Source organism: Tachyglossus aculeatus, chromosome 5, assembly GCF_015852505.1.
Source record: "Tachyglossus aculeatus isolate mTacAcu1 chromosome 5, mTacAcu1.pri, whole genome shotgun sequence".
NCBI classification, from domain to species: domain Eukaryota; kingdom Metazoa; phylum Chordata; class Mammalia; order Monotremata; family Tachyglossidae; genus Tachyglossus; species Tachyglossus aculeatus.
This window is the reverse complement of record NC_052070.1, coordinates 29,693,427-29,719,651: the sequence shown is the minus strand read 5'-3', so window position 1 is coordinate 29,719,651 and position 26,225 is coordinate 29,693,427. Positions and strand designations below refer to the sequence as shown.

The 26,225-nt window shown below is 44.6% G+C and overlaps 1 protein-coding gene across 1 annotated transcript in view; it reads right to left on the bottom strand.

Annotated features, from left to right (window-relative positions):
* DOK6 (docking protein 6) overlaps positions 1-26,225 on the bottom strand; it is a 357,850-nt gene that overhangs the window by 46,101 nt on the left and 285,524 nt on the right. Inside the window, exon 6 of the mRNA XM_038746957.1 lies at positions 4,327-4,465. Coding sequence (XP_038602885.1) covers positions 4,327-4,465 — 139 coding nt within the window. The remainder of the gene's footprint in view (positions 1-4,326; positions 4,466-26,225) is intronic.

Below are 26,225 nucleotides of genomic sequence, written 5' to 3'. Positions count from 1 at the left end.
TTGTCCTTACACATGGCCATTTCCTCTATCCATAATTAAATTTAATGCCTGTCTCCCCCTGCAGCTTGTAAGATCTCTCCGTGGGCAGGGATCATCTCTACCAACTCTGATGTAGTGTACTTTTCCAAGCACTTAGTACAGTGCTCTGCCCACAGTAATTACTCAGTAAATACAATTACTTGATTGACTGATAATTCGTTTGGCTTTTTACCTCTAGTTGTCTCTGTTCATTTGAATTTTACATACCTGGTTCTCTCTGTTCCTTTGGCTTTTACACTCCTGGTTTCCTCTGGTCATTTGGCTTTTACCCTCTTGGTTCTCTCCATTTTCATTTGGCTTTTACCCTCCTGGTTTTCTCTGTTCATCTGGCTTTTAAATTCCCAATTTTCTCAGTTCATTTGGCTTTCACACTCCTGGTTCACTCTGATCATTTGGTGCTATATTTCTTGTTCTCTCTATCTTCACTGGGCTTTTATCCTTTCATTCCTTTCTGTTCATTTGGCTTCTACACTCCTGTGTCTCTCTACTTTCCTCAGTTTTTACACTTCAGGTTTTCTCTGTTCATTTGACTTTTAAACTACTGATTCTCTCAATTCATTTGACTTTTACACTCCTAGTTCCCACAATTTTCATTTGACTTTTAACACTCCTGATTTTCTCTATTCCTTTGACTTTTATACTCTTGATTCTCTGTGTTCATTTGGATTTTACACTTTTGGTTCCTCTATTTTCGTTGGGCTTTTGCACGCCTGTTTTTTTTTTTCTATTCATTTGACTTTTACACTCCTGGGTCTCAGTTCAATTGACCTTTACCCTTCTGGTTCTTTCAATTTTCATTTGGCTTTTACACTCCTGGTTTTCTCTATTTTCAATCAATCAATAAATGGTATTTAGCGCTTACTGTGCTATGCTAAGAGCTTGGGAGAGTGCATTACAATAGAGCTGGTAGACACAATCCCTGCCCTCAAAGAGCTTACAGTCTAGAGTGGGAGACAGTTATTAAAATTCACTTCCTCTAGGGGAAGCGGCAGAATATTAAGAGCTGCGGGTGCAGAAGTGGGATTTGTATCAAAGTGCTTAGGGGGTACAGACTCAAGTGCATAAGAAACACAAGAGGAGCAGTGTGGTGTAGTGGATAGAGTACAGGCCTGGGAGTTAGAAGGTCATGGGTTCTAATCCCGGCTCTGCCACTTGTCTGATGTGTGGCCTTGGGCAAATCACTTAACTTCTCTGTGCCTCAGTTACCTCATCTGTAAAATGGGGATGAAGACTGTGTGCTCTTTGCAGGACTGGGACTGTGTCCACCTCGATTTGCTTGTATCCACCCCAGTGCTTAGTACTGGCATATAGTAAGCACTTAACAAATACCATAAGTATTATTTTTAAAAGGGAGAGAGAATGGGGTGGGGGAGATGAGAAGTTAGTCAGGGAAGGTTCCTGGAGGAGTTATGATTTCAACAGGGCTTTGAAGAAGGGGAGAGTTGTGCTTTGTTGGATTGAAGGGGAAAGGAATTCCGGGCAGGAGGGCAGATGTGAGCAAGAGAGATGAGATTGAGTACAGTAAATTGGTGTTAGAAGAGCACAGTGTACGTGCTAGATTATAGTCAGAGAGGAGCCGAGTTAGAAGTCAGAATGCATATGGAGCAGGAATCATTCATGTAGAGGGGGAAGTTGAAGCTATGGGCGCAAATGATTCTCCAAGGGAGTTGGGTATGGAGTGAGAATAGAAGGGGACCCAGAACTTAGTTTTGAGGAAAACCTACAGTTAGAGGGTGGTAGGCAGAGGAGGAATTGGTGAAAGAAACTTAGAAGGAGCAGCCAGAGAGATAGAAGACCCAGAAGAGGACAGTGACAGTGAAGCCAAAGTTGGAAATGTTTACAGGAGAAAGGGGTGGTCCAGTGCTGAGCACAGTAGAGAGGTTGAGGAGGATTAGGATAAGTTTACACTCCTAGTTCTCTGTACTTTAATTTGGCTTTTTACACTCCTGTTTCTTAATGTTCATTTGGCTTTTATCTTCCTGTTTCTCTTTAATTTGTATTTTACATCTCTGGTTCTCTGTTCATTTGTCTTTTTCATTCTTGATTCTCTCTATTCATTTGGCTTTAACACTGCAGGTTTTCTCTAAGTTCTTGGCTTTTAAGTCCCTGGTTTTCTTTACATTATTATGGCACCAGTGGTTTAGGACTTTGAACCACGTATGGATCCCAGGTCTTGGGTAACTATAGAATGGGTGGTGATCATGTTTATTGCTTTTAGTAAATACATTATCCGGATAATTTATGTATCTATCCATACCTTATTTATGTATGTATTAATATCAGTGTCCCCCTCTAGGCTAAAAGTTCACTGTGGGCAGGGAAAGTGTCTACCAACTCTACTATATTGTACTTCACCAAGTTCTTAGTATAGTGCTCTGCATTCAATAAATACCACTGATTGATTTAATGGAGTAAGCTATGACACTTGAATTGTCAAGAGTGTCCCCTGTCTATCCATGCAGCATGGCTCAGTGGAAAGAGCCCGGGCTTTGGAGTCAGAGGTCATGGGTTCAAATCCCGGCTCTGTCAATTGTCAGCTGTGTGACTTTGGGCAAGTCATTTCACTTCTCTGTGCTTCAGTTACCTCATCTGTAAAATGGGGATTAAGACTGTGAGCCCCCTGTGGGACAACCTGATCACCTTGTAACCTCCCCAGCGCTTAGAACAGTGCTTTGCATGTAGTAAGCACTTAATAAATGCCATCATTATTATTATTATTATCAACTCTATTCCTGGCCCACTACAATCCTGTACTGAACCTTTTCACGCCACTGAATCCACATTGCCCGAGATCACCAATGACCCCTCTGTAGCCAAATACAATGGACTCTACTCTGTCCCAACCCTCCTTGGCCTCTTGGATGTTTTGATGCTGGTTTTCCTGAAGCACTACTCTCCTGGATCTCCTAAAGGCCCCCTCTCAATCTTCAACTCATTCACTGGACCTGTATCTACCTGTTGTGCCTTCCTCTTGCTTTTTTCACATTTGGAACTCCCACCCCCTTAAAATCCAACCAACTACAGCTCTTCCCAACTTTACAGCCCTCCTAAAAGCCCACCTCCTCCAGAAATCCTCCCTGATTACTGCCCACCACCCCAAATTGCATCAACCTAATAGCCATTTGCACCCATCCTCAGTATGTGCGCATGTACCGCCCCCCCCCCCCCCATCGATCTACATATTCAACTTGTCTCTTCCATTGGATTGTAAGCACTTTAAGGACAGGGGCAGTCTTTGCTTTCTACTTTACTCTCTCCAGTCCTAGCATTTTGGCCTATACACAGTAGGCACCTAGCCAGTGAACAGTGCTCTATCAATACCACTGACTGAGCAGGAAACTGGGAGAGACCAGGGTGGGAGATGGGAATCGGGCCCACGTCCACACCCCTGGGACCCTTGCCCTAACCCTGTGGGATCCTCCAGCCTCTGGGAGAGATGACACCTCCTCCCTCCACAAACCACCCCACCCTTTTCTGGGCTTGTTCCTTGATAGATGCCAGGTTGGGTTGGGAGACTTGGATTGGGAGAAAGATCTGGAAGGGGAGCCCAGCTACTCAGTGGTTTCAGTTATCCCAACCAATCCTCCAGGGCCTGGAAACTGAACAAAGGTAGCACCAGGGCATCTGGGGAGAAACTTCAGAGAGGTAATGCAAGGCTGCAGGTGTTTCTGTAGAGATCCAACCTGGGAGTGGGTGGTGAGGGGATCCATGTGCCCTGATTGGTGCTAGATGGCCACTGTCAAGTGAAAGCAGTCTCTGCCCCACCCTCAAAAGGCTTCTCATGATTTCTTTGTATCTGTCTCCCCCCTAGACTGTAAGCTCTCTGTGGGTAGGGAATGTGTCTGTTATTTGCTATACTGTACTCTCCCAAGCAATTTAGTGCAGTACATTGCACACAGTAAGCTCTCAATAAATATGATTGAACTCTCTTCATCTTCAAAGCCCTACCAAAATCATATCTCCTCCAAGAAGTTTTCCCTGACTCACCTCTCATCTCCCCCATCCCATTCTCCCTCCCTTCTGTGTTTCTTATGCACTTGAGTCTGTAGCCTGTATGCATTTTGATACCCATCCCACCCCTACACCCACAGCTCCAAATACCATCCTTAGACTGCGAGCCCCATGTGGGGGCTGTGTCCAACCTGATTACCTTGAATCTACCCCAGTGCTTAGTACAGTGCTTAGCACATGAGAAGCTCTGAACAAGTACAATTATCATTATTATACTTCTTGTCCAAGCATGGGAGGCGGTAGAAGGGTCAGGGAGAGGGAAAGGGGAGAACTTACCCGGGCCTTTTGCTCCATCTCCAGCATCAAGCGTTCGTGCTGCTCCGCTATCGCCAGGGTCGCCGAGTGGACCTTCTGATAGATGAGTTCTCCTTCCCTGGTCTGAAAGGTGAACAGCCCCTCGCCTGTGTCACACATCCTGTGGGAAGGTGGGAAATGGCCTCAGTTGCATCCTGACAACAGTCACTCAACAAAGCCCGGGAAAAAGTGTGAAGACTGAGCCTTGGTTGGAGACATCCTTACTTCCTCCCACCCCACGGGCCAGCAACAGACTCAGCCTAGCTGGGCTTGTTGTGGCCAGGGAACGTATCTGCTAATTCTGTTGAATTGTGCTCTTCCAAGTGCTGAAGCAGCTTGGCGAGCGGACTGAGCACAGGTTTGGGAGTCAGAAGGTCACAGGTTCTCATCCCAGCTCCTCCACTTGTTTGCTGTATGACCTTGGGTAAGTCATTTCACTTCCCTGTGCTTCAGTTCCCTCATCTGTAAAAGGGGGATTAAGACTGTGAGCCCCATGTGGGACAGGGATTGTGCCTAATCTGATTTGCTAGATCTTCTAGACTGTGAGCCCACTGTTGGGTAGGGACTGTCTCTATATGTTGCCAATTTGTACTTTCCAAGCGCTTAGTACAGTGCTCTGCACACAGTAAGTGCTCAATAAATACAATTGAATTAATTAATTTGCTTGTTTCCCTCTCAGGGTTTAGTACAGTGCCTGGCACATAGTAAGCACTTAACAAATGCACAATTACTATTACAGTACTCTGCACTTAGTAAGTGATCTATAAATACCATTGATTAATCTAGGGAGAGGAGCAGAGTTAGGAGGTGCAGGCCTCAGTGAGCTGCTCATTTAGCACAAGTCTTCAGAGGTGTAAACCAAGTGCTCTGCACAGAGTCAGAGCTTGACAAATACCACTGATTAATTTGGGGCACTATGGGACATTTTTGAAAATCCTCCTCAGAATTCATTCCTAAGTTTCCCCACAGGTATCTGAGAGGCTCATCAATAAACATCATCTCTTCCAGATTCTGGTCTCAGGTCAAAGAGACTCCCACAGGCAGAGACCTGGACAGGAACCCAGAATGGGAAGATCTGGGTTGGAATTGATCTTCCTCTCAGCATGGCTGAGTGGAAAAAGCATGGGATGGAGAGTCAGAGGTCCTGGGTTCTAATCCTTCCTCTGCCAGTTGCCCACTGTGTGACCTTGGATAAGACACTTAATTTTTCTGTGCCTCCATAACCTCACCTGGAAGTTAAGGATAAATTACCTGTTAGTTCAATGCCTGGAACATGGTAAGTGCTTAACAAATATTTTTAACATTGTTATCTTCTGATAATAAGTGTGTGCTTGGTGAGTTGGTATCATTTCTGCCAACTCTAGTATATTGATCTCTCCCAGGCACTTACTACAGTGCTCTGCTCATGAAAAGTGCTCAGTAAATATCATTGACTGATTGATGAGGAAAGGCCAGAGCAGCGTGGCTCAGTAGAAAGAGCCCGGGCTTAGGAGTCAGTGGTCATGGGTTCTAATCCCACATCCGCTACGTGTCAGCTGTGTGACTTTAGGCAAGTCACTTCACTTCTCTGTGCCTCAGTTCCCTCATCTGTAAAACAGGGATGAAGACTGTGAGCCCCACGTGGAACAACCTGATCACCTTGTATCCTCCTCAGTGCTTAGAACAGTGATTTGCATATAGTAAGCAGTTAACAAATGCCATCATTATCAAGTGCTTAGCACAGTGCTCTGCACACAGTAAGCGCTCAATAAATATGATTGAATGAAAAGGAAATACAAGGACTCTCAGGTCTGGGATGTAGATTTCTGAAAACCAGAACAAATGAGCAGAAACAGGACCCCATCAAGGCCAAATCTGCCCAGGGGGACACCAGAATTCCTTCCCCAAACATTTCTGAAGTCATTTGGGCCTGCCTTAAGGCTCAACCCTTCTTACTTCCTCCTCCATCCAGCCACCTATCTCCCTTGGAGGAAGCAGGGTAGGGGGCTTAGCAGGGTTTCTGGCTCCAAGAGTCTGAGCCCGTCACCCACCCCCTTCCAATGTCCTCCCTGCAGGAACTCTCTTTAGTAAACTAGGGGTCCCCAAAGGACCGGGACCATGTCTAATTCCCACCTGTGTATTCTCTCTTGGCACTTAGTACACTGTTCTGTACATCATAAGTTCTTAATCAATACCATTACTACTGCTTCTACCATTCATTCATTCAATCATATTTATTGAGTGCTTACTGCGTGCAAAGCACTGGACTAAGCGCTTAGTACTACTATTTATACTACTTCTACCACAACTGTGTTCATCAAAAGGACTAATTCAAGTGGCTAATTGAGGGCTATTTCTCCCAGGACCAAGGAGTGAACTTTGGGCCAGGCACCTGTTCACGTGGGCTGTCAGCTGACCCTAAGGCCTAGACCTCAGGACTGGAAAATCCCAAGATTCCAACTGGCAACCAGGGGGATGTGCTGGGGCAGGATCCCAAGAGCTCTGAGGTGAGCCAGGGGCTCATGTCTACAGAGGCCTGTGCCTTGTTGGCGTGAACCATGTTTCAATTAAGGCTGAATTTTCCCCAGGGTAGGGGGTACAAAAATGTGAACAGAGTGCACAGGACACATCCCCAAAATGTATCTGGTGCTTTGCAAAGTCTCTCAGGGAGACCTAAGATAACCTCTGGTAGACCTCTGACCTAAGTTGTTATGTTGCCAACTTGTACTTCCCAAGCGCTTAGTACAGTGCTCTGCACACAGTAAGTGCTCAATAAATACAATTGAATGAATGAATAACTTGACTAGCTTGTATCCACCCCAGCACTTAGAACAGCATTTGATACATATTTATCACTTAACAAGTAAAATTATTATTATTATCATTATTATTATAGAGGCAACCCAAACATGGCTCTGGCCTTCACTGAACACATACAACCAGCATCCAAACAGCCCCCAAACTAGACCCAAACTGAACCCCCAAAGGACCCAAGCAGCAGAGAAGCTGCGTGGCTAGAGAAGCAGTGTGGCTCAGTGGAAAGAGCCCCGGGCTTGGGAGTCAGAGATCATGGGTTCTAATCCCAGCTCTGCCACCTGTCAGCTGTGCGACTTTGGGCCAGTCACTTAACTTCTCTGGGCTTCAGTTTACCTCATCTGTAAAATGGGGATTAAGACTGTGAGCCCCACATGGGACATCCTGATCACCTTGTATCCCCCCCAGCACTTAGAACAGTGCTTTGCACATAGTAAGTGCTTAACAAATACCATCATTATTATTACTAAGATATTGTGATAAGAGCTATCATTGACTCCTAACTAGCTTGATGTTATTTTGACTTTCAGGCTATTCTTGCAGAAGACTGGTGTAAAATTCCATTCGAGCTAAAGTTTTTCTCCAAGCCCTGGAAAGATTTCCTATTCTTCCCTCTGATCTTCAAGGAGCTGGCAGGAGACATGGAAAGTCTCATGAGATTTGTGACATTATGGCAGAAGTATTTGGCATCCCTTTGGGCACCATAGAGCTAGTGCTTAGGTTTTCTGGAAAGAAATCTTAATAAAATCCAAACAGCGTGAAATAGAAAGCCTAGAAAAAAAACGAGGTGCTTTTGCAGACAGAAAGAAAACAAGATTTCTTTGTTGACTCAGTGGGGTATGGGAAGCAGGCAGTAGCAACATCCAAACCTTGGATGATATTGATAGGAGTTGGAGGCAGAAATTTGTCAATTGTACTACTGAAAAGCCTTGATTGTCAGTTTTTGAAGAAGGTACACTGAGGTACCAATTCTTCTCACGTGTTCAATAATTGAAACTCAAGGACTTAAATTGAGCCCACAGCCTGATAGTATTTCATCCCAGATTAGGGGGTCTGAGAGTGCCTGAAATAACCCTTTTAGTTCCTGAAAGGATGAACATAGTGTACTCCATCTGTCACATTGCCAGGAAGACTTTAATAGCCCAGCTGTATGCTTTCTGGCTCCATAATACAGTCTAAGAAGGAGGGAGAACAGGTATTGAATCCACATTTTACGGATGAGGAAACCGAGGCCCTAGGAAGTCAAGTGACTTGTCCAAGGGAGCCCACTGTTGGGTAGGGACTGTCTCTATATGTTGCCAATTTGTACTTCCCAAGCGCTTAGTACAGTGCTCTGCACATAGTAAGCGCTCAATAAATATGATTGATGATAACAGACAAGTGCCACCAAGCCTTGGATGATGGACCTCTTACTCTGAGACCTGTCCCCTTCACACTAGGCCACAGTGCTTCTCTATGTCAAAGCAGGCTAGGTGCACCGAAGACTAGGACAGGGGTATGACCTTGTGGAAAATGAGCAGTTAAGATTTAGACCCATTGAGGTTGAAATCCCAACAAGACATCCATGAAGAGATTTTCTGGAGGCAGGAGAAAATTCCAGAGTGCAGGGGGCATGGACAGGTTGATTTGGGAGTCATCCGCTTAGTGAGGGTAGTTGAAGGTGCGGGAATTGTGTAGATTGAGAAGAGAAGGGGACCTAGAACTGCATCTTCAAGGACCACCACAGTTAGTTCCTTTGTGGGCAAGGACCCAGCCTATCAAATCTGTTGCAGTGTACTCTCCCAAGTGATTAGTACAGTGGTCTGCACACAGTAAGTGCTCAAGAAATATGATTGATAGATTGATACAGAATGAATGAGAGGCAGAAGAAGCATCAGTAAAAGAGACTGAGAAGGAGACCACTAATTCACTAAGTCCTGACCTTTACTGACAAAGCCTGTTGCTCAGTAAAAAGGCTCAGATTACATTGTTCTATAACACATAATAATAATAATGGCATTTTTTAAGCGCTTACTATGTGCAAAGCACTGTTCTAAGTGCTCAGGAGGTTATAAGGTGATCAGGTTGTCCCACGTTGGGCTCACAGTCTTAATCCCCATTTTACAGGTGAGGTAACTAAGGCACAGAGAAGTAGCCTAGGGCATCTTCTCTAAAAACCAATGTTCTCTTTCAGGCAGATCTCTATTGTATTATCTTCTCTATCTCCAAAATGGCAACTGATAAGTGAAAAATGAGTGGTTTTATGACACCTCACTCCTCAAGAACCTCCAGTGGTTGCCCATCTACCTCCCTACGAAATAGAAACTTCTTACCATCTGCTTTAAAGCATTCAATCACCTTGCTCCCTTCTACCTTAACCTCACTGATCTCCTACCACAGCCCAGCCCGCACACTTTGCTCCTCTAGCTCTAACTTGCTCACTGTGCCCCCATCTTGTCCATTTTGCTGCCGACCCCTTTCCAACACCCTCCCTCTGGCCTGGCACTCCTTCCCCCTCCATAAACGCCAGACCACTACTCTCTCCACCTTCAAGTTCACATCTCCAAAAGAGCTTTCCTGATTAAGGCCTTTCACCCTGTTCCCTCTCCCTTCTGCATCATCAGTGCAGCATCATCATTATTATTCTATTTATTTTATTAATGATGTGCATCTATCTATAATTCTATTTATTTATATTGATGCTATTGATGCCTGTCTACTTGTTTTGTTTTGTTGTCTGTCTCCCCCTTTTAGACTGTGAGCCCATTGTTGGGTAGGGATTGTCTCTATTTGTTGCCGAATTGTACTTTCCAAGCACTTAGTACAGTGCTCTGCACACAGTAAGCATTGAATAAATACAATTGAATGAATGAATGAAAGAATCTGTGCACTTGGATGGATGATCTATGGTGTTTTGGGTATTAGCCCCTCCCTCAACCCCACAGCACTTACGTACATATATATGTTACATATCATAAATTTTATATTTATATATTGATGTCTGTCTCCCACTCTAGACGGTAAACTCACTGTGGGAAGGGAAAGTCTCTACCAACTCTGTTGCATTATACTCTTCCAAGTACTTAGTACAGTGCTCAGCCCAAAATGCTCAATGCAGGGAATGTGTCTGTTTACTATTATATTATAATCTCCCAAGCACTTGGTATGGTGCTCTGCATACAGTAAGTACTTAATAAATACAATTGAATTAATGAATGAATGCATAAATAAAGACCATTGATTGACTGATCAAAACTTCCTTTAAAGACAACATCACCTACCTATTGTGCTCTTCCAAAAATTACTGTTCCTGGTTAATCATTTTAATGGAAGCTGATTGCACTTATTATTTTCTCACAGAATAGGAAAACCCTGCTGTCCTAAATGAATCACCAATTGGGACAAGAGAGCAAATTTCCCATAAAAAGTTCCCATTTTCCCTCCTGGTTAGACTGTGACTCACGTGTGGGAGAGAGACTGTGTCTGATTTGATTTTATCATCTTGTATCACCCCCGGCACTCAACCCAGTGCTTGGCACATACTGCTGAACAAAGATCACAATTACTCTGTGATGTTTGGCAAAGACTTCGAGTTTCATATTTTCTTCTCCAGCCCCTGCTCAGTGGTGGGAGTTTAATAATGGGGCTGAAGGGAATGAAGGAACCAAGCAGGAAAGCCAAGTCAGGTGAGGAGTTCAGGTAGGGATCTCAGGGATGAGTCAGGTTAGGAGTTCAGGTAGGGATCTCAGGGATGAAGCAGACAATAGGCTTGATGGAATCAACCCCAAGGGAAATTGGGGACTCTGCTACTCATTTATGGTTGACTGACCAAAAATGCTTAAATATTGGTAAACCTCAGCCTTCTTCTTGGAAAAATGGAATGAGACCCCTGTGCCAAGGAGAGATATTTCCGTTCATATAACAATAATAATAATGATGGTATTTGCTGAGCACTTACCATGTGCCAGGCACTGTTCTAAGTGCTGGGGTAGACACAAGCTAATCAGGTTGGTCACAGTCCCTGTCCCATGATGAACTCACAGTTAATCTCCATTTTACAGATGAGGTAACTGAGACACAGAGAAGTGAAGTGAAGTGACTTGCCCAAGGTCACAAAGCGCACAACGGCAGAGGCAGGATTTGAATCCAGACCATTCTGCCTCCTAGAACCATGCTCTATCTACTAGATTGTTCTGTTTCCATAAGCATTCATATGTTGTTGGATAATCCGTGTCCGCTGTAAACCTGAGTATCTGTTCCATCAAAATGGTTATTAATAGATTTAACAACATCAATAATAACAATAATGGTGGTGGTGAGGAGCAGCCTGGACAAAGGAAAGTGTACAGGCCTCAGAGTCAGGGGACCTGGATTCTAATCCCAGTTGGGTCAGTTGGCTGCTGGGTGACTTTGGACAAGTCCACTTAACTTCTCTGTGCCTCAGTTCATCACCTGTAAATAGGATTCAGTGCCTGTTCTCCCTCCTACTTTAACTATGAGCCTCATGTGGGATAGAAATTGTGCCTGAACTGATTAACTTGTAATCTACCCCAGCACTTAGGACAGCAGTGCTTGACACATAGTATGTGTTTAAAAATAGAATGATAATGATATTATAAAGATAATAATAGTAATGGAGATGTTGGTGAGAGTGTGATGGTACAGCTTATCTAACAATGTAATAAAGCAAAATACTACATGTTACAGAATTGGCTGGGAAACTTCCACTCCAGTAGGCCACAGGGCAAACCAATATTAGGATGGAACACTTATGCTGAGCCCATAACAAGCTGCCTGATTAATGATTGACTGTGATCACGTGAACAACAATAAGGAAGAGACTTTGCAAAGATTTTACTATGCTCCCTGGTCCAGGAAGGTCATGGTTGGTATGACGGGGGGCTCGTGACAACTCTAAAATGGCCTACTCTTCCAGATGTAATTTAAATATGCAGTGGTCTCCTGGAACAATGGCCCTGAAGGCTCTCTGTAACTCTCCAGTTCATTGTTTACTGTGTTTTGCCTTTTCCCTTGCATCTTCTCCTCTATTTCTCCTCTATCTACCCAGGGGCTCCATTTCACTAACTCCTCTCCACTCCCTCCTCCTTTTGGTCCATTTCCACCTAACATAAAATTTTTTAAAGGCTGATGATTTGGAATTGCCAGTACACTGTTCATCCAGCACATATAAGCTTTCTTGTCTCCTGCCAGAGTCAATGAATGCTTAGTTTCTTTCAACCTGGAACAGATGGTGGGGTCATTGTGCCACTCAATTAGAGATACCTGCCCTTCATGCCTTTCCCCAAAAAGACCATCCTTCCCAAGCTCTGTGCTGTGGTGACTGTCTATCTGTGTTTGTTTATAAGTGGGTGAGTAGTTGCTGGTAACAATTAAAATGAAGCGCTTAGTACAGTGCTCTGCACACAGTAAGAGCACAATAAATATGCCAGCTGAGAACCAGACTTTCCAGTATAAAGCAGCATGGCTCAGTGGAAAGAGCATAGGCTTTGTAGTCAGAGGTCAGGAGTTCAAATCCCAGTTCCGCTAATTGTCAGCTGTGTGACCTTGGGCAACTCACTTAACTTTTCTGTGCCTGTTACCTCATCTGTAAAATGGGGATTAAGACTGTAAGCCCCCCGTGGGACAACCTGATCACCTTGCAACCTCCCCAGCGCTTAGAACAGTGCTTTGCGCATAGTAAGCCCTTAATAAATGCCATCATTATTATTATTATGATTGAATTATGGAACTTGTTAAGCGCTTAATACATGCCAAGTACTGGGGTGGATCCAAGTTAATCAGGTAGGACACAACCTTTGTCCCATATGGGGCTCAGGACTCTTAATCCCCATTTTACGGATGAGGTAACTGAGGCCCAGAGAAGTTAAGTGACTTGCCCAAGTTCACAACAGCAGACATGTGACAGAGCTGGGATTAGAATCCAGTTCCTTCTGGCTCCCAGGCCCATGCTCTATCCACTAAGCCATGCTGCTTTATACTGGACAGGCTGGTTTTCAGCTGGCTTGATCTCTGCCCCATTCAGATAGGGAATCGGATGATGTTTTGGCCTTCTTTCCATTGTTGCTTTTATTTTTTATGGCATTAAAAAAAACATAGTTACATGCTTACTATGTGCCAGACACTGTACCAAGTGCTGGGATAGATACAAGCTAATCTGACTGGACATGGTCCATGTCCCACTTAATAATAATAATAATAATAATGATGGTATTTGTTCTAAGTGTTGGGGTAGGTATAAAGTAATCAGATTTTTACCACGTGGAGCTCACAGTTTCAATCCCCATTTTCCAGATGAGGTAACTGAAGCACAGAGAAGTTAAGCGTCTTGCCCAAGGTCACACAGTAGACCAGTGGTGAAGCCAGGATTAGAATCCACATCCTCTGACTCCCAAGCCTGTTCTCTTTCCATCATAGTCTTAATCCTCATTTTACAGATGGGGCAACTGTGGCACGGAGAAGTTAGGTGACTTGCCCAGGGTTAAACAGCAGGGAAGTGGTGGTGCCGGGATTAAAACCCACATCTTTCTGCCTCCCAGGCCTGTGCTCTTTCCATTCAGTAATGCTATTTCTTCAGCATTAGTGCCACATCATTGTTTCCACAGAGTTGGTCCACATCTCCTTCTGCCATAATACTACTACTAGTAATAATAATAATGATGGTATTTGTTAAGCACTTACTATGTGCAAAGCAAAGTTCTACGCACTTGGCTAAATACAAGCTAATTGGATTGTTCCACATCGGGCTCACAGTCTTAATCTCCATTTTACAAATGAGGTTACTGAGCCACAGAGAAGTTAAGTGACTTGCCCAAAGTCACACAGTTGATAAGTGGCAAAGCTGGTATTAGAACCTGTGATCTCTGACTCCCAAGCCTGTGCACTTTCCACTAAGCCACACTGCTTCTCCAATGCCATGGCCCCAGCTGCTGAATTCCAAGACTTGGGCACTATGCCAACCTTCTTACTGATCTGGAAAAGGAGTGTACAGGCTGTGGAGAAACCAGAGGGCTCATAGGGCCCAGAGAGATGTTTTAGGATCATGTGAAAGTCAGAAAATGGTGCCCAATGCGCTATCATGTTTCACTGAGTGCCAGTAGTAACTGGGGTGAAGTTATGCATGTCTCCTTATTTGGTATACAGGGGCCCATCAGTGGCTAGCCTATACAATCCATATTCCTCCCTGGACAAGCAGGCCAGTTTCTGGAGACTGTCTCCCTATCCTCTGGATGAGAGGCTAACACTGAGCACATGATATTCAATCATATTTATTGAGTGCTTACTGTGTGCAGAGCACTGGACTAAGCACTTGGAAAGTACAAGTTGGCAACACATAGAGACAGTTCCTACCAAACAAAGGGCTCACTGTCTAGAACGGGGAGACAGACAACAAAAAAACATATAGACAGGTGTCAAAATAAAACAAATATAACTAAAGCTATATGCACATCATTAACAAAATAAATAGAATAGTAAATATGTACAAGTGAAATAGAGTAACAAATCTATACAAATATATTTACAAGTGCTGTAGGGAGGGGAAGGAGGTAGGGTGGTGGGATGGGGAGGAGGAGAGGAAAAAGGGGGCTCAGTCTGGGAAGGCCTCTTGGAGGAGGTAAGCTCTCAGTAGATCTTTGAAGGGAGGAAGAGAGCTAGCTTGGCGGATGTGTGGAGGGAGGTCATTCCAGGCCAGAGAAAGGATGTGGGCTGGGGGTTGACGGCGGGACAGGCGAGAATGAGGTACAATGAGGAGGTTAGCGGCAGAGGAGCAGAGGGTGTGGGCTGTAGAAGGAGAGAAGGGAGGTGAGGTAGGAGGGGGTGAGGTGAGGAGAACCTTGAAGCCGAGAGTGAGGAGTTTTTCTTGATTCGTAGGTTGGCCGGCGGCCACTGGAGATTTTTGAGGAGGGGAGTAACATGCCCAGAGCATTTCTGCACAGAGATGATCCGGGCAGCAGAGTGAAGTATAGACTGAAGAGGGGGAGACAGGAGGATGGAAGATCAGAGAGGAGGCTGATGCAGTCATCCAGTCGGGATAGGATGAGAGATTGAACCAGCAGGGCAGCCATTTGGATGGAGGGAAAGGGCGGATCTTGACAATGTTGTGGAGGTGATACTGGCATGTTTTGGTGATGGGTTGGATGTGTGGGGTGAACGAGAGAGCTGAGTCGAGGATGACACCAAGGTTGTGGGCTTGTGAGATGGAAAGGATGGTAGTGCCGTCTACAGTGACAGGAAAGTCAGGGAGAGGGCAGGGTTTGGGAGGGAAGATAAGGAGTTCAGTCTTGGACATATTGAGTTTTAGATGGCGAGCAGACATCCAGATGGAGATGTCCTGAAGGCAGGAGGAGACATGAGCCTGAAGGGAGGGAGAGAGAGCAGGAACAGAGATGTAGATTTGGGTGTCATCAGCGTAGAGATGATGGTTGAAGCTGTGGGAGCAAATGAGTTCCCCCAGAGAGCGAATGTAGATAGAGAACAGAAGGGGTTGATACTCAGAGAGGGTCACAGTTCACAGAGACTGCAGAGGCTAGATTCAAGGGGCTGAGGGGATGGTAAAACGCATAGGGTTATGGGGAGATGTCAGTGTCCGGAAAAGGTCAGTGAGTGAAAGATGAAGAAAAAAAGCAGAAGCAGAGTTGGGAGAGTGATGACTCAGGAGAAGGCTCGTAAAGGTCAGTGAAAAAACCCTGGAGATTTATGAAAACAGAAAAAACAAGAATCAAACCAATGAGCTGGAGCTATAATTTCTGTTTCTGGTGCAGTAGGAATAGTTCAGGAAGACTAGACTCTTTACCTTTGAGATTTGATGATCATCTGAGGTGTCAATCTATCTATATTGGTCAGAGTCTCAGAATCTGAGTTGATCTATCTGATTTGTCAGTGTCTCAGAATCTGGAGTCACAGGTTTTCTAAACACCCTTCACAGGATCAGCTTTTCCTGGTGAAATGCAGAACTGCCTGTCAGATTGAAGGTGAGGCTCTTCAGGGTGAGATCCTACCCATAAGTTTAAAATTTTGATTGCTCTGGAAGCCATTCTGATCTATCAGGAAGTCTGCCTCCCTGACCAACAGAATCTTATTTGCTTTCCCAAACCAGAATACTCATTCTTCCATTTTCCTTTTTGTAGGGGTAATGGTTGGAGGGTTGTTTCACAGTGTCTTGTACTGCTTTCTAGACCTCATTACCATTATGATGCAGCCAAGAATTGGCAGGAAATCTGTGAAATCTTTGAAATATCTTTCCAGGATTAATCCTCACATTTCCACTGTCTTCGCAGTTTCCCTCGGACTGTGATTGTCACAGTCTTCATTCTCATGAGATTCAGTGGGGGTTTTAAAATTAAGGCAAGAAAGGACAAGTAGGACAGAAAGAGAGAAATAAAAGCCTGGCTTTTTTGTCAACAGCACACCTCAGTTTGCCCCTTATTTTTGGAGGACAGAGTGGGGAGTCATAGCTAACCCACTTCTTCAATTAATCGTATTTATGTGTGCACAGCATTGTACTAAGTGCTTGGGAGAGTAAAATAAAACAGAGTTGGTAGCCACATTTCTGTTCCGACGACTCTGACACCTGTCTACATGTTCTGTTTTGTTGTCTGTCTCCCGCTTCTAGACTGTGAGCCCATTGTTGGGTAGGGACCATCTCTATATGTTGTCAACTTGTACTTCCCAAGTGCTAAGTACAGTGCTCTGCACACAGTAAGCGCTCAATAAATACGATTGAATGAATGAATGAATGCCCATAGTGAGCTTACAATCTAGAGGGACAGACAGACATTGATATGAATAAATGAATTACAGATATGTACATAAGTGCTGTGGAAGTGAGGGAGGAATGGATAAAGGGTGTAAAAGCAGCATAGAAGGGTGGGGAGACATATGGGGGTTGGAGTGGAACCAAAATAATCATTCCCTGTTTTTGGGTCACAACTCCCCTATCTTGTTTCCTGCCCCGACTCTGAACTCTAGCAGAATTTCTGTCCCAGCTCTGGAATCAAGAGAGGTTACTGTCCCTACTCTGGATCCTGATGGTATTTCTCTCTTGGTTCTAGAGTCTGGCCTGGTTCCTCCCTGCTCCTTTTGGGCTCTGGGGCTGGGATGGAGGCTCCCAAAGTTCCCAAGGACTTCAGGATTCAGGCAAAGGCTCTTGGTGCTCCAGCAGGCCGCATCTGCCTAGGCCTTTGCATTTTCCCTTCCCTTCCCCACCATTCAGCTCTCCAGGTCTGGGGAGGGCTTTGCCACCCAGCTCAGTTTTTGAAAACAGTACATAAACATGTAAGGGCCAGTTAGTAACCCCAAGCATTGGCCAGTGAGAATTGGCCAGTGAGAAGCAGCATGGCCTAGTGGAAAGAGCACAAGCCTGAGAGTCAGAGGCCCTGAGTCCCAATCCCCGCTTTGCCAGATGCTTCCTGCATGACCTTGGGCAAGTCACTAAACTTCTTTGGGCATCAGTTCTGTTCTCCCTCCTCCTTAGACTGTGAGTTCTCTGTCAGACAGTGTGTCTAACCTAATTCACCTCTATCTACCCCAGTGCTTAGAATGGTGTTTGACACATAGCAAGTGCTTCTCAAAAACCATTAAGAACAATAGTGTCTGAGTGTCACCGGCCATCCTTAAGAGGAAATAAGTGAAGAGTAAGAGCAGAGTTTTCAAATGAAATTGGGGAAAGACAAAGCTCTCCACTCTGACAGGAAAAATAAGTGACTAATAAGGAAGAGCTTAACCAGTTTGAGGAGTAAGTTTGGGTCTCCAGTGGATTTATGCATACACATAATATAGGAAAGATGAACAGGCAGACCTTGTCAACATTATTAAGGCAGCCCACGGAGTCACAGGCGGCCCAGAGAGTTCAGTGATTATTGTGATCACCCAGCTGGGCAGGAAAAGAGACTTTGGATGGACTATTACTACTGCTACTAGTACTACTATTACTAATGATAATTGTGGTATTTGTTAAGCACTTTATTATGTGCCAAGCACTGCAGTAAGTACTGAAGCAGATACAAGATAAGCAGATTGGACACAGCCCCTGTCCCACAGGAGGCTCACAGTCTAAGAGGGAGGGAGAAAGAGAACTGGTATTGAATTTCCATTTTACAGATGAGGAAACTGAGGTGCAGAGAAGTTAAGTGATTTGCCCAAAGTCCCACAGAAGGTAAGTGGCTGAGCCAGGATTAAGAACACAGGTACTCTGACTACCGGCCCATGCTCTTTCCATTAAGACATGGCAACCCTGTTATGGCACTTCTCATAAACCCTAGTGTTCCAATGAGAGAACTCATCTCCACAAACACACACAGGTTTCCACAGCCAGAAGTTGATGCTGAGTTGTCACATAGGGGTTGTCAAGCTGATGGAATCGATGTTTCGGGCAGCCTTTTTGGAAAGGCCCAGTGCGGCCTGAGTGGATGATAATTTACAGCCCACACCAGAAATAAAAAATGTGTGCATGTGTTTGTGTGTGTGAAAGAGGGAGAAAAAGAGAAAGACAGAGAGAGAGGAAAGTCCCCTCCCCGACACATCAGACTGAATGGAAAGGAAAGGTCTTTTGAGTAGTAAGGTCAGGCTGTTTTTTTCACACTTCTGTCTGCCCCTTATAATTGCTTAGACAACTTTCCTGCTCTGCAGGGTGACTTCACCAGAGGCCTGGAAAAGTTCCCCTTTGCTCTGAATGCCCTCAATAAGAGTAAAAAAATGGATTCTTGAAAACAAAAGAACAATAATGCTTCCTCTGCATTTCTGAAATTTCATTTCAAAGGATACACCTGAGGAAAGAACTAATAAAATTAGCATGTTTTGATGGATGACTTCTGTCAAGGCACAGGAGATGAAAGTGCTTATGGCAGTTAAAGAATACACCTGAACTTGAACTATGGTATATTATGATAATAATAAAATGAATGAAACTCAAACTCTTAGGACTGGATAATCAAAATGGAAAGCTCCTTCTTTAAAAGAAAACATGCAAAACAAAATGCAATATCTTCTCCCAAGGCTCACTCTGAAATGAAAGCACCATTTCTACAATGGTAGTAGTACTCAAGGAGATGGGTGGATTGTAGGAAAACAGGCCAGAGATTTGGTATTTTCTTAACTAAAGAGATACGGGAATTGGGCTAGAATTAGATCAAATTAAAGGCCAGTTTTCTTCAGTGAAAAAAATCAACAAGATGCAGTAACACTGGCATCAGCTTTATGACCTAGTGGCAAATCAAAATCATAATAATTAAATAGACATTATTTTAAAATGGCAGTCCTCGAAGACTTCAGCAGTCAGCTCAGGTAAAGAGACATCTCTGTCAAAAGGTCTCTCCAATGTGGGGAGGGAGGGAGTTCTAAGCCAGGGGAACAGAGAGGACAGAGGTGAGACAGCTCAGAGGAGAGGCAGAAGGTCAGCTTAGCAGGAGCAAAGATGGATGTTTGGGAAGTAGTGGGAGAAGACAGCAGATAGGTAAACTGGGGCCAGATGGTAGAGAGCTTGGAAGCCGACTGCAATTTTATTTGATAAGTCTAAACATGGCCTCCGACTGCACATCACTGCACTTTGACCAATACTGATTGGAATGTGCAGAGTTGATCTGGAAATTTGCTCATCTCATAGACCAAATCAATAGCAGAAGGCATCTCTTTTCTAGATCAAATTGCCCAAAACAATTGCCTGTCACTGGTTAAAGAGGGATCCGCAGGTAGGATTTTAGCTTTAAATTTAGAATGCTGCCAGGATAATTCGGCAGGTGAAGACTGTTTCTGGAGGGGCAGGCTCAAAGCTTTAAATCAGGAAAGGGCAATGACTTCTTGGATCTAATGGTATTGAAGGGTATGTGGCACAGGGCTTACAGATGCATGACTGAGGTCCTTTAGAAATCAGGTGTGACAATCATCTACTGACAACAATTAGTAGAGCATCAGTATCCCTGGACTCTGGATCTAGATGGGATGGGCCAGGACAGACTTGGCAAAACATTGGAGGAGAATACACGATTCCCTTTAATGGCCAACTATGGTAATGAGAGACAGGTGGCAGAGGCTTAGAATTGGGATTTGGTCAATAGTCAGATCAACTGTTGCCTCCACAGGGCCATTTCTAATGGCTACCACATTTCAAGTGCTCCATGCTTCACCTGGCTCTGGTATTGTTATGGTTATTACTGAGCAGTTTGATAAATGAGTGCTTTACAATTAGTCTCGTAGATTGTTGCTTCAAAAAATTATCTCAAGGAGGTTTGTGATGAAATTCGTTTTTTTACTGAGGTTCACCAGATCCAAGACCAGTATCCAGAAAAACTTTCTAGAGAAGCCAGAGAAGTATAAACGGCCATCTTCACAACCCCTGTTTTACTGTGCAGTTAGTAAATAATTTAGTTCCCCAGGCCTGCTGGCTTTGTGCAGCTGCACTCTGCTTCATTCCTCACTGAACACAATCCTCATCATGATCATGAGCATTCTGAAATTGCCATGAGTGCTTATTGGGGACAGAGCAGTGAATTGGCACTTGAGAGCATACTGAAGAGATAAAGGTGTAACATCTGTCCTCAAAGAGATGGCAGTCCCATGTTGGAAGTGATAGTGGACAGTCTATGGTAAGCCCACAACAAGCTGCCTTATTAGTGACTATTTGCAATCCCAGACTAAGCCCCCCTTTTCGTCAGCTCCCACTCTCTTTCACATCACCTCGACTTGCTCCCTTTGCTTTTCGCCCCTCTCCCCGCACCACAACACTTATGAATATATGTATATAGTTATAATTCTACTTATATTGATGCCTGTTCACTTGTTTTGTTGTATATATACCTATAATTCTATTTATATTGATATCTGTTTACTTGTTTTGGTGTCTGTCTCCCTCCTTCTAGACTGTAAGCCCGGTGTGGGCAGGGATCATCTCTCTTTGTTGCTGAACTGTACTTTCCAAGCACTTAGTACAGTTCTCTGCACACAGTAAGTGCTCAATAAATACGACTGAATGAATGAATCCTGTGAACACCAACAAGGAAGACACCTGACTACATGTTTTGTTTTGTTGTCTGTCTCCCCCTTCTAGACTGTGAGCCCACTGTTGGGTAGGTACCGTCTCTATATGTTGCCGACTTGTACTTCCCAAGTGCTTAGTACAGTGCTCTGCACACAGTAAGCACTCAATAAATACGATTGATTGAATGAATGAATGAAGAGACTGGCAATGGCACTGATGAGCTCTACTTGAGGACAGGTGGTTGCTGGACTGTGGGGGCGGAGGATGGAGGGAGGTGTGGCCTTCTCTCTCTGCCCTATCCAGTGACTGGCCTGGACCAATCAATGACTGCCACATAGAGCCACAGCTGCAACACCTAAGGCAGAGAAAGGCAGTAGTTTTGAATCACAAGGAAGCACGTGGAGAGAGGTGAGCATTCAAGAAAGAAGCACACAGAAAACAAGCCTTGAGGGAGAAGAATGTGGAGCGAAGCAGCAAGAGGGCAACACTCTAAAGCAGCAGAAGGAAGCAGCATTTGGAAGCAGAGAGGAAGCAGTGTTTGGGGGAAGTGGTGGCTGGGGAAAGTGGCTTGCAGCATCAGTGGCCGTCAGGAACTTTTCCCAATCCTCTGCTGTGTCACCGACAGAATGGACAGAATGGTCTCCTTTGACCAGCAGACTGGTATTGGACCCTTGGTGGAGTGGAATGAGTGAGAGTGTATATGTGTCACTCCCTTGCACGTTGGTGAAACTAAGTAATAACCTTTCCATATTAACATTGGTAGTTGGTGAAGTGGTTTGACTTCTACCATGTGTCACTGAGGTTCCCCTGGTCCAGGAAACTTCTATTTGGTATTAGCTGGGGGCTCGTGACTCATACAATGATGGATAAACAATTATTTAAAGAGTGCAAGAGTTAATATCAATAACAAATGCCAACTATGCTGATGGTCCTGTAGAAAGACCAAAATTCTGGAAACCAGAGGTAATAATAATGATAACAATAATAATACTTGTAGTACTTTTTAAGCTCTTACTATGTGCCAGTCACAGTACTAATCACCGGGGTAGACACTAATTTGTTGGGTTGAACATAGTCCCTGTCCCACATGGGGCTCATAATCTTAATCTCCATTTTACAGATAAGGGAACTGAGGCACAGAGAGGTTGTGACTTGTCAAAGTTTATGTAACAGACAAATGGCAGAGTTGGGATGAGAACCCAGGTCCTTCTGATTCCCAGGCCCGCGATCTATCCACTAAGACATACTGCTTCTCTGCAGTGTGGAAGCCAGGCCTTGTTCTGAACTAGAGGAACGCCTCCTCGGGGAATGATATAAGATCCACCTTGTGCATTCTGAGAGGTGGACAGGTGTGGCAGGAATATCCTGAAAAATAAGTGGAAGAGCTAGGTGATGTAGGCTGCAGTGGCTACCAAGGCAACCACCTTCTAAGTCCTGGCACCATCCAGCAGTAACTTCAACTGTAAATGGGTCCTGCATGTAAAAATGATCTCTGAGTTCACTTCTAAATATGCTGCTCCACTTTTTTTTAATGGCATTTATTAAGCACTTACTATGTACAAAGCACTGTTCTAAGCACTGGGGAGGTTACAAGGTGATCAGGTTGTCCCACGGGGGGCTCACAGTCTTAATCCCCATTTTACAGATGAAGTAACTGAGGCCCAGAGAAGTTAGGTGACTTGCCCAAAATCACACAGCTGACAAGGGGCCGAGCCGGAATTTGAACCCATGACCTCTGATTCCAAAGCCCGGGCTCTTTCCACTGAGCTGTGCTGCTTCCACTTCCTGCCTACTTGCAAAGTGTCCCAGAGGGAATAGGCTTGGCATTTATGAGAACGAGTGGCACCATACAAACCATTAGCACCATCATCCTCTCCTTTCCACAGGTTCTAAATTCTCAGAATTATGGTCTGTCTATGCTCTTAATAGAAGATTTCATCACCACCACCATTTAATCAATCAATCAATCGTATTTATCAATCAATCTGGTATTTATCAAGTGCTTACTATGTGCAGAGCACTGTACTAAGAATCTGGGAGGGTACAATATAACAGAGTTGGTAGAAATATTTCCCAATCACATCAACTGTATTTATTGAGGATTTACTGTGTGCAGGGCACTTGGGAGAGTACAATTCAACATAGATGGTAGACATGTTCTCTATCCACAAGGAGCTTACAGCATAGACACAGAGACAGACATTAAAAAAACAACAGGTACACACATAAATGTTGTGGGACTGAGGGAAGGGTGAATAAAGGGTACAAATCCAAATGCAAGGGTGATGCAGAAAAGAGAGGGAGTAGGAGAAATGAGGGTTAAACTGGGGAGGAGATGCAATTTTAATAAGACTTTGAAAATAGGGAAAGTGGTGGTCTGTTGGATATGAAGGGGGAGTGATACCAGGAAGTTCCAGGTCAGAGGCAGGGTGGATGAAGGGTCAGTGGCAAGATAGATGAGATCAAAGTACAATGAGTAGGTTCGTGTTAGAGGAGCAAAGTCAGTGGATTGGACTGTAGTAGGAAATCAGCAGGATAAGATAGAAGGGTGGAAGGTGACTGAGTAATTTAAAGCCAATGATAAGGAGTATCTTGGTTTGATGTGGTGGATGGGCAATAATTGGAGGTCCTTGAGAAGCGGGAATGCATGGACTGAACCTTTTTAAGAAGAATGATCTGGACCACAGAGTGAAATAAGGGTTGGAATGGGGAGAGACAGAATCAATCAGTCATATTTATTGAGCGCTTACTGTGTGCAGAGCACTGTACTAAGTGCTTGGGAAGTACAAGTTGGCAACATATAGAGACAGTCCTTACCCAACAGTGGGCTCACAGTCTAGAAGGGGCAGAAGGCAGAGAGATCAGCAAGAAGCCAGATGCAGCAGTCAAGTAGCTGAGGAGGGATAGGATAAATGCTTGGATCAGTGTAGTAGCAGTTTAGATGGAGAGAAAAGGGCAGATTTTAATGATGTTGTGAAGATTGAACCGACAGTATTTGGTAACAGATTGAATATGTGGGTTGAATGAGAGACGAGTTGAGGAAAGGCCATGTTACACGCTTGTGAGAAAGGGAGGATGGTGATGTCATCTATGTTCGTGGGAAATCAGGGGGAGGACAGGGTTTGGGTGGGAAGATCGGGAGTTCTGTTTTGGATGTGTTTAGTTTGGGGTATCAGTCGGACAGCAAGGTAGAGATGTCCTGAAAGCAGGAGGAAATACGAGACTGCAGGGAAGGAGAAAAATCAGGGCTGGAGTTGTGGATTTAGGAATCATTCACATAGAGATGGTAGTTTAAGACATGAGAGAGAATGAGTAACTTGCATAGTTAGGGGGTGGGAGATAGAGGAGGAGCCTATGAAAAAGACTGAGAATGAGTATCCAGAGAGCTTGGAGGAGAACAAGGAGAGGACAGTACTAATGAAACCCAGGTTGGATACTGTTTCCAGGAGAAGGGGGTGGTTCACAGTGTTGAAGGCATGGAAATGTCGAGGAGGATTAGACTGGAGTAGAGGCTGTTGGATATGGCAAAAAGAAGACCAGTGGCAAACTTGGGGAGGGCAGTTTCCCTGGAGTGAAGGGGGAGGAAGCCAGATTGGAGAGAATCATCATCATCATCACCACATGATAGATCCAGGTGGGAAGAATCAATAACATCAAGCAAACATGACTAGACTGAGCCCATTGTTGGGTAGGGGTTGTCTTTAATTGTTGCTGAATTATACTTTCCAAGTGTTTAGAACAGTGCTCTGCATGAAGTAAGCACTCAATTAATACGATTGAATGAATGAATGAAGACCATAAGAATAGAGAGTTGAATAAATGGTATTGTCGGGAGGTGAGGTAGTAGTCAGTATCCATCCACTGAAAATGTTTTAAATATAGGGCCACCTCATTTGTCAACTGCTTTCATCAAAAAGCACAAACCAGCTGCTCATGAATGCTCCAAGCAAAGTCTGCCCCCTTAGGAAGAGGAATTGAAATGTTCTGCAGATGCCCTGGGGTGAATGTGGACTATTGGCCAGTAATGCAGATCGATTTGGCTAGTGTTCACATCTTGAGGCAACCCACTCTGTTCTGAGCCATTACTTGGCTCTCTGAACAGTGCTCTTTCACTTGACCTTTATGATTTCTGTATCTGCTAATTCAACAGCGTTGACATAAAGGAGATGTACCATCAAGGGCAGTATTGTTTTCTGTAAATCAATAACCTCAGCTGAAATATCATCTTTTGAGTTGAGAATGAAATGGCTGTTGTATTCAAACATCCTTAAATGACATCTGTGGGAGACATCCACCTGACAGTCCATTTCTCATTACGGAGGACTACTGATCCAGCTGGGCTGTGGCCTGCCTTCCCACTGCTGTCCTTATAGCATTCCCTGCACACTGGTTCCTTCTAGAGGGTGGCAGGATACACTAGAGGGTAAAACTCCATTTCCCTCCCTGGCCATAGCCTTGGTAACAGGTTTCAAGGGGACAGAGATGGAAACCAATGTCTAAAATGGGGATGGGTCTTACAGATGTTTCGTTAGTCAAGCTACTCTCATCATTTGCTTAGCTGAATTTCTGAGCAAGGCTTTGTGCATGGGGCAGGGAGAGAGAATGGGGTTTCTGTGGGGGTGGAGGGAGAGGAGAACCCCTCTGGCTCAGGGCTCCACCCAAAAGGTCAAAGGTGTGGCAGTGATGACTCTCATTATTAAGGGCAGGGGACCGGGGGGATGGGGAACAGAGAAGGCTGATTTGTGCTTAATCTAGGGGATACTCCACTGAGTAATGGATATAAAAGGAGACTGTGGTGAGCTCACAACACGCTGCCTTTTGAATGACTGTTTATGATCCCGCGAACAACAACAAGGAAGAGACTTTGCAAAGGCACTGATGCAGCTGACTACCTGAGGCAGGTGAATGCTGGCCTGAGGGGTGGGGGAGGGCAGGCTTTCTTTCCCTGTTCTACCCAGTAACAGGCCTGGACCAATCAATGACTGCTACGCAGAGCTGCAGCTGCAATGTCTAGGGCAGATAAAAGGCGGTTGCTTTGTGGCGTGTTGAAAGTGGGGGCACCTGGAGGTAGTATAGAGGCCACCAGGGCAGAAGCATGCAGACAGAGGCATGTTGAGAT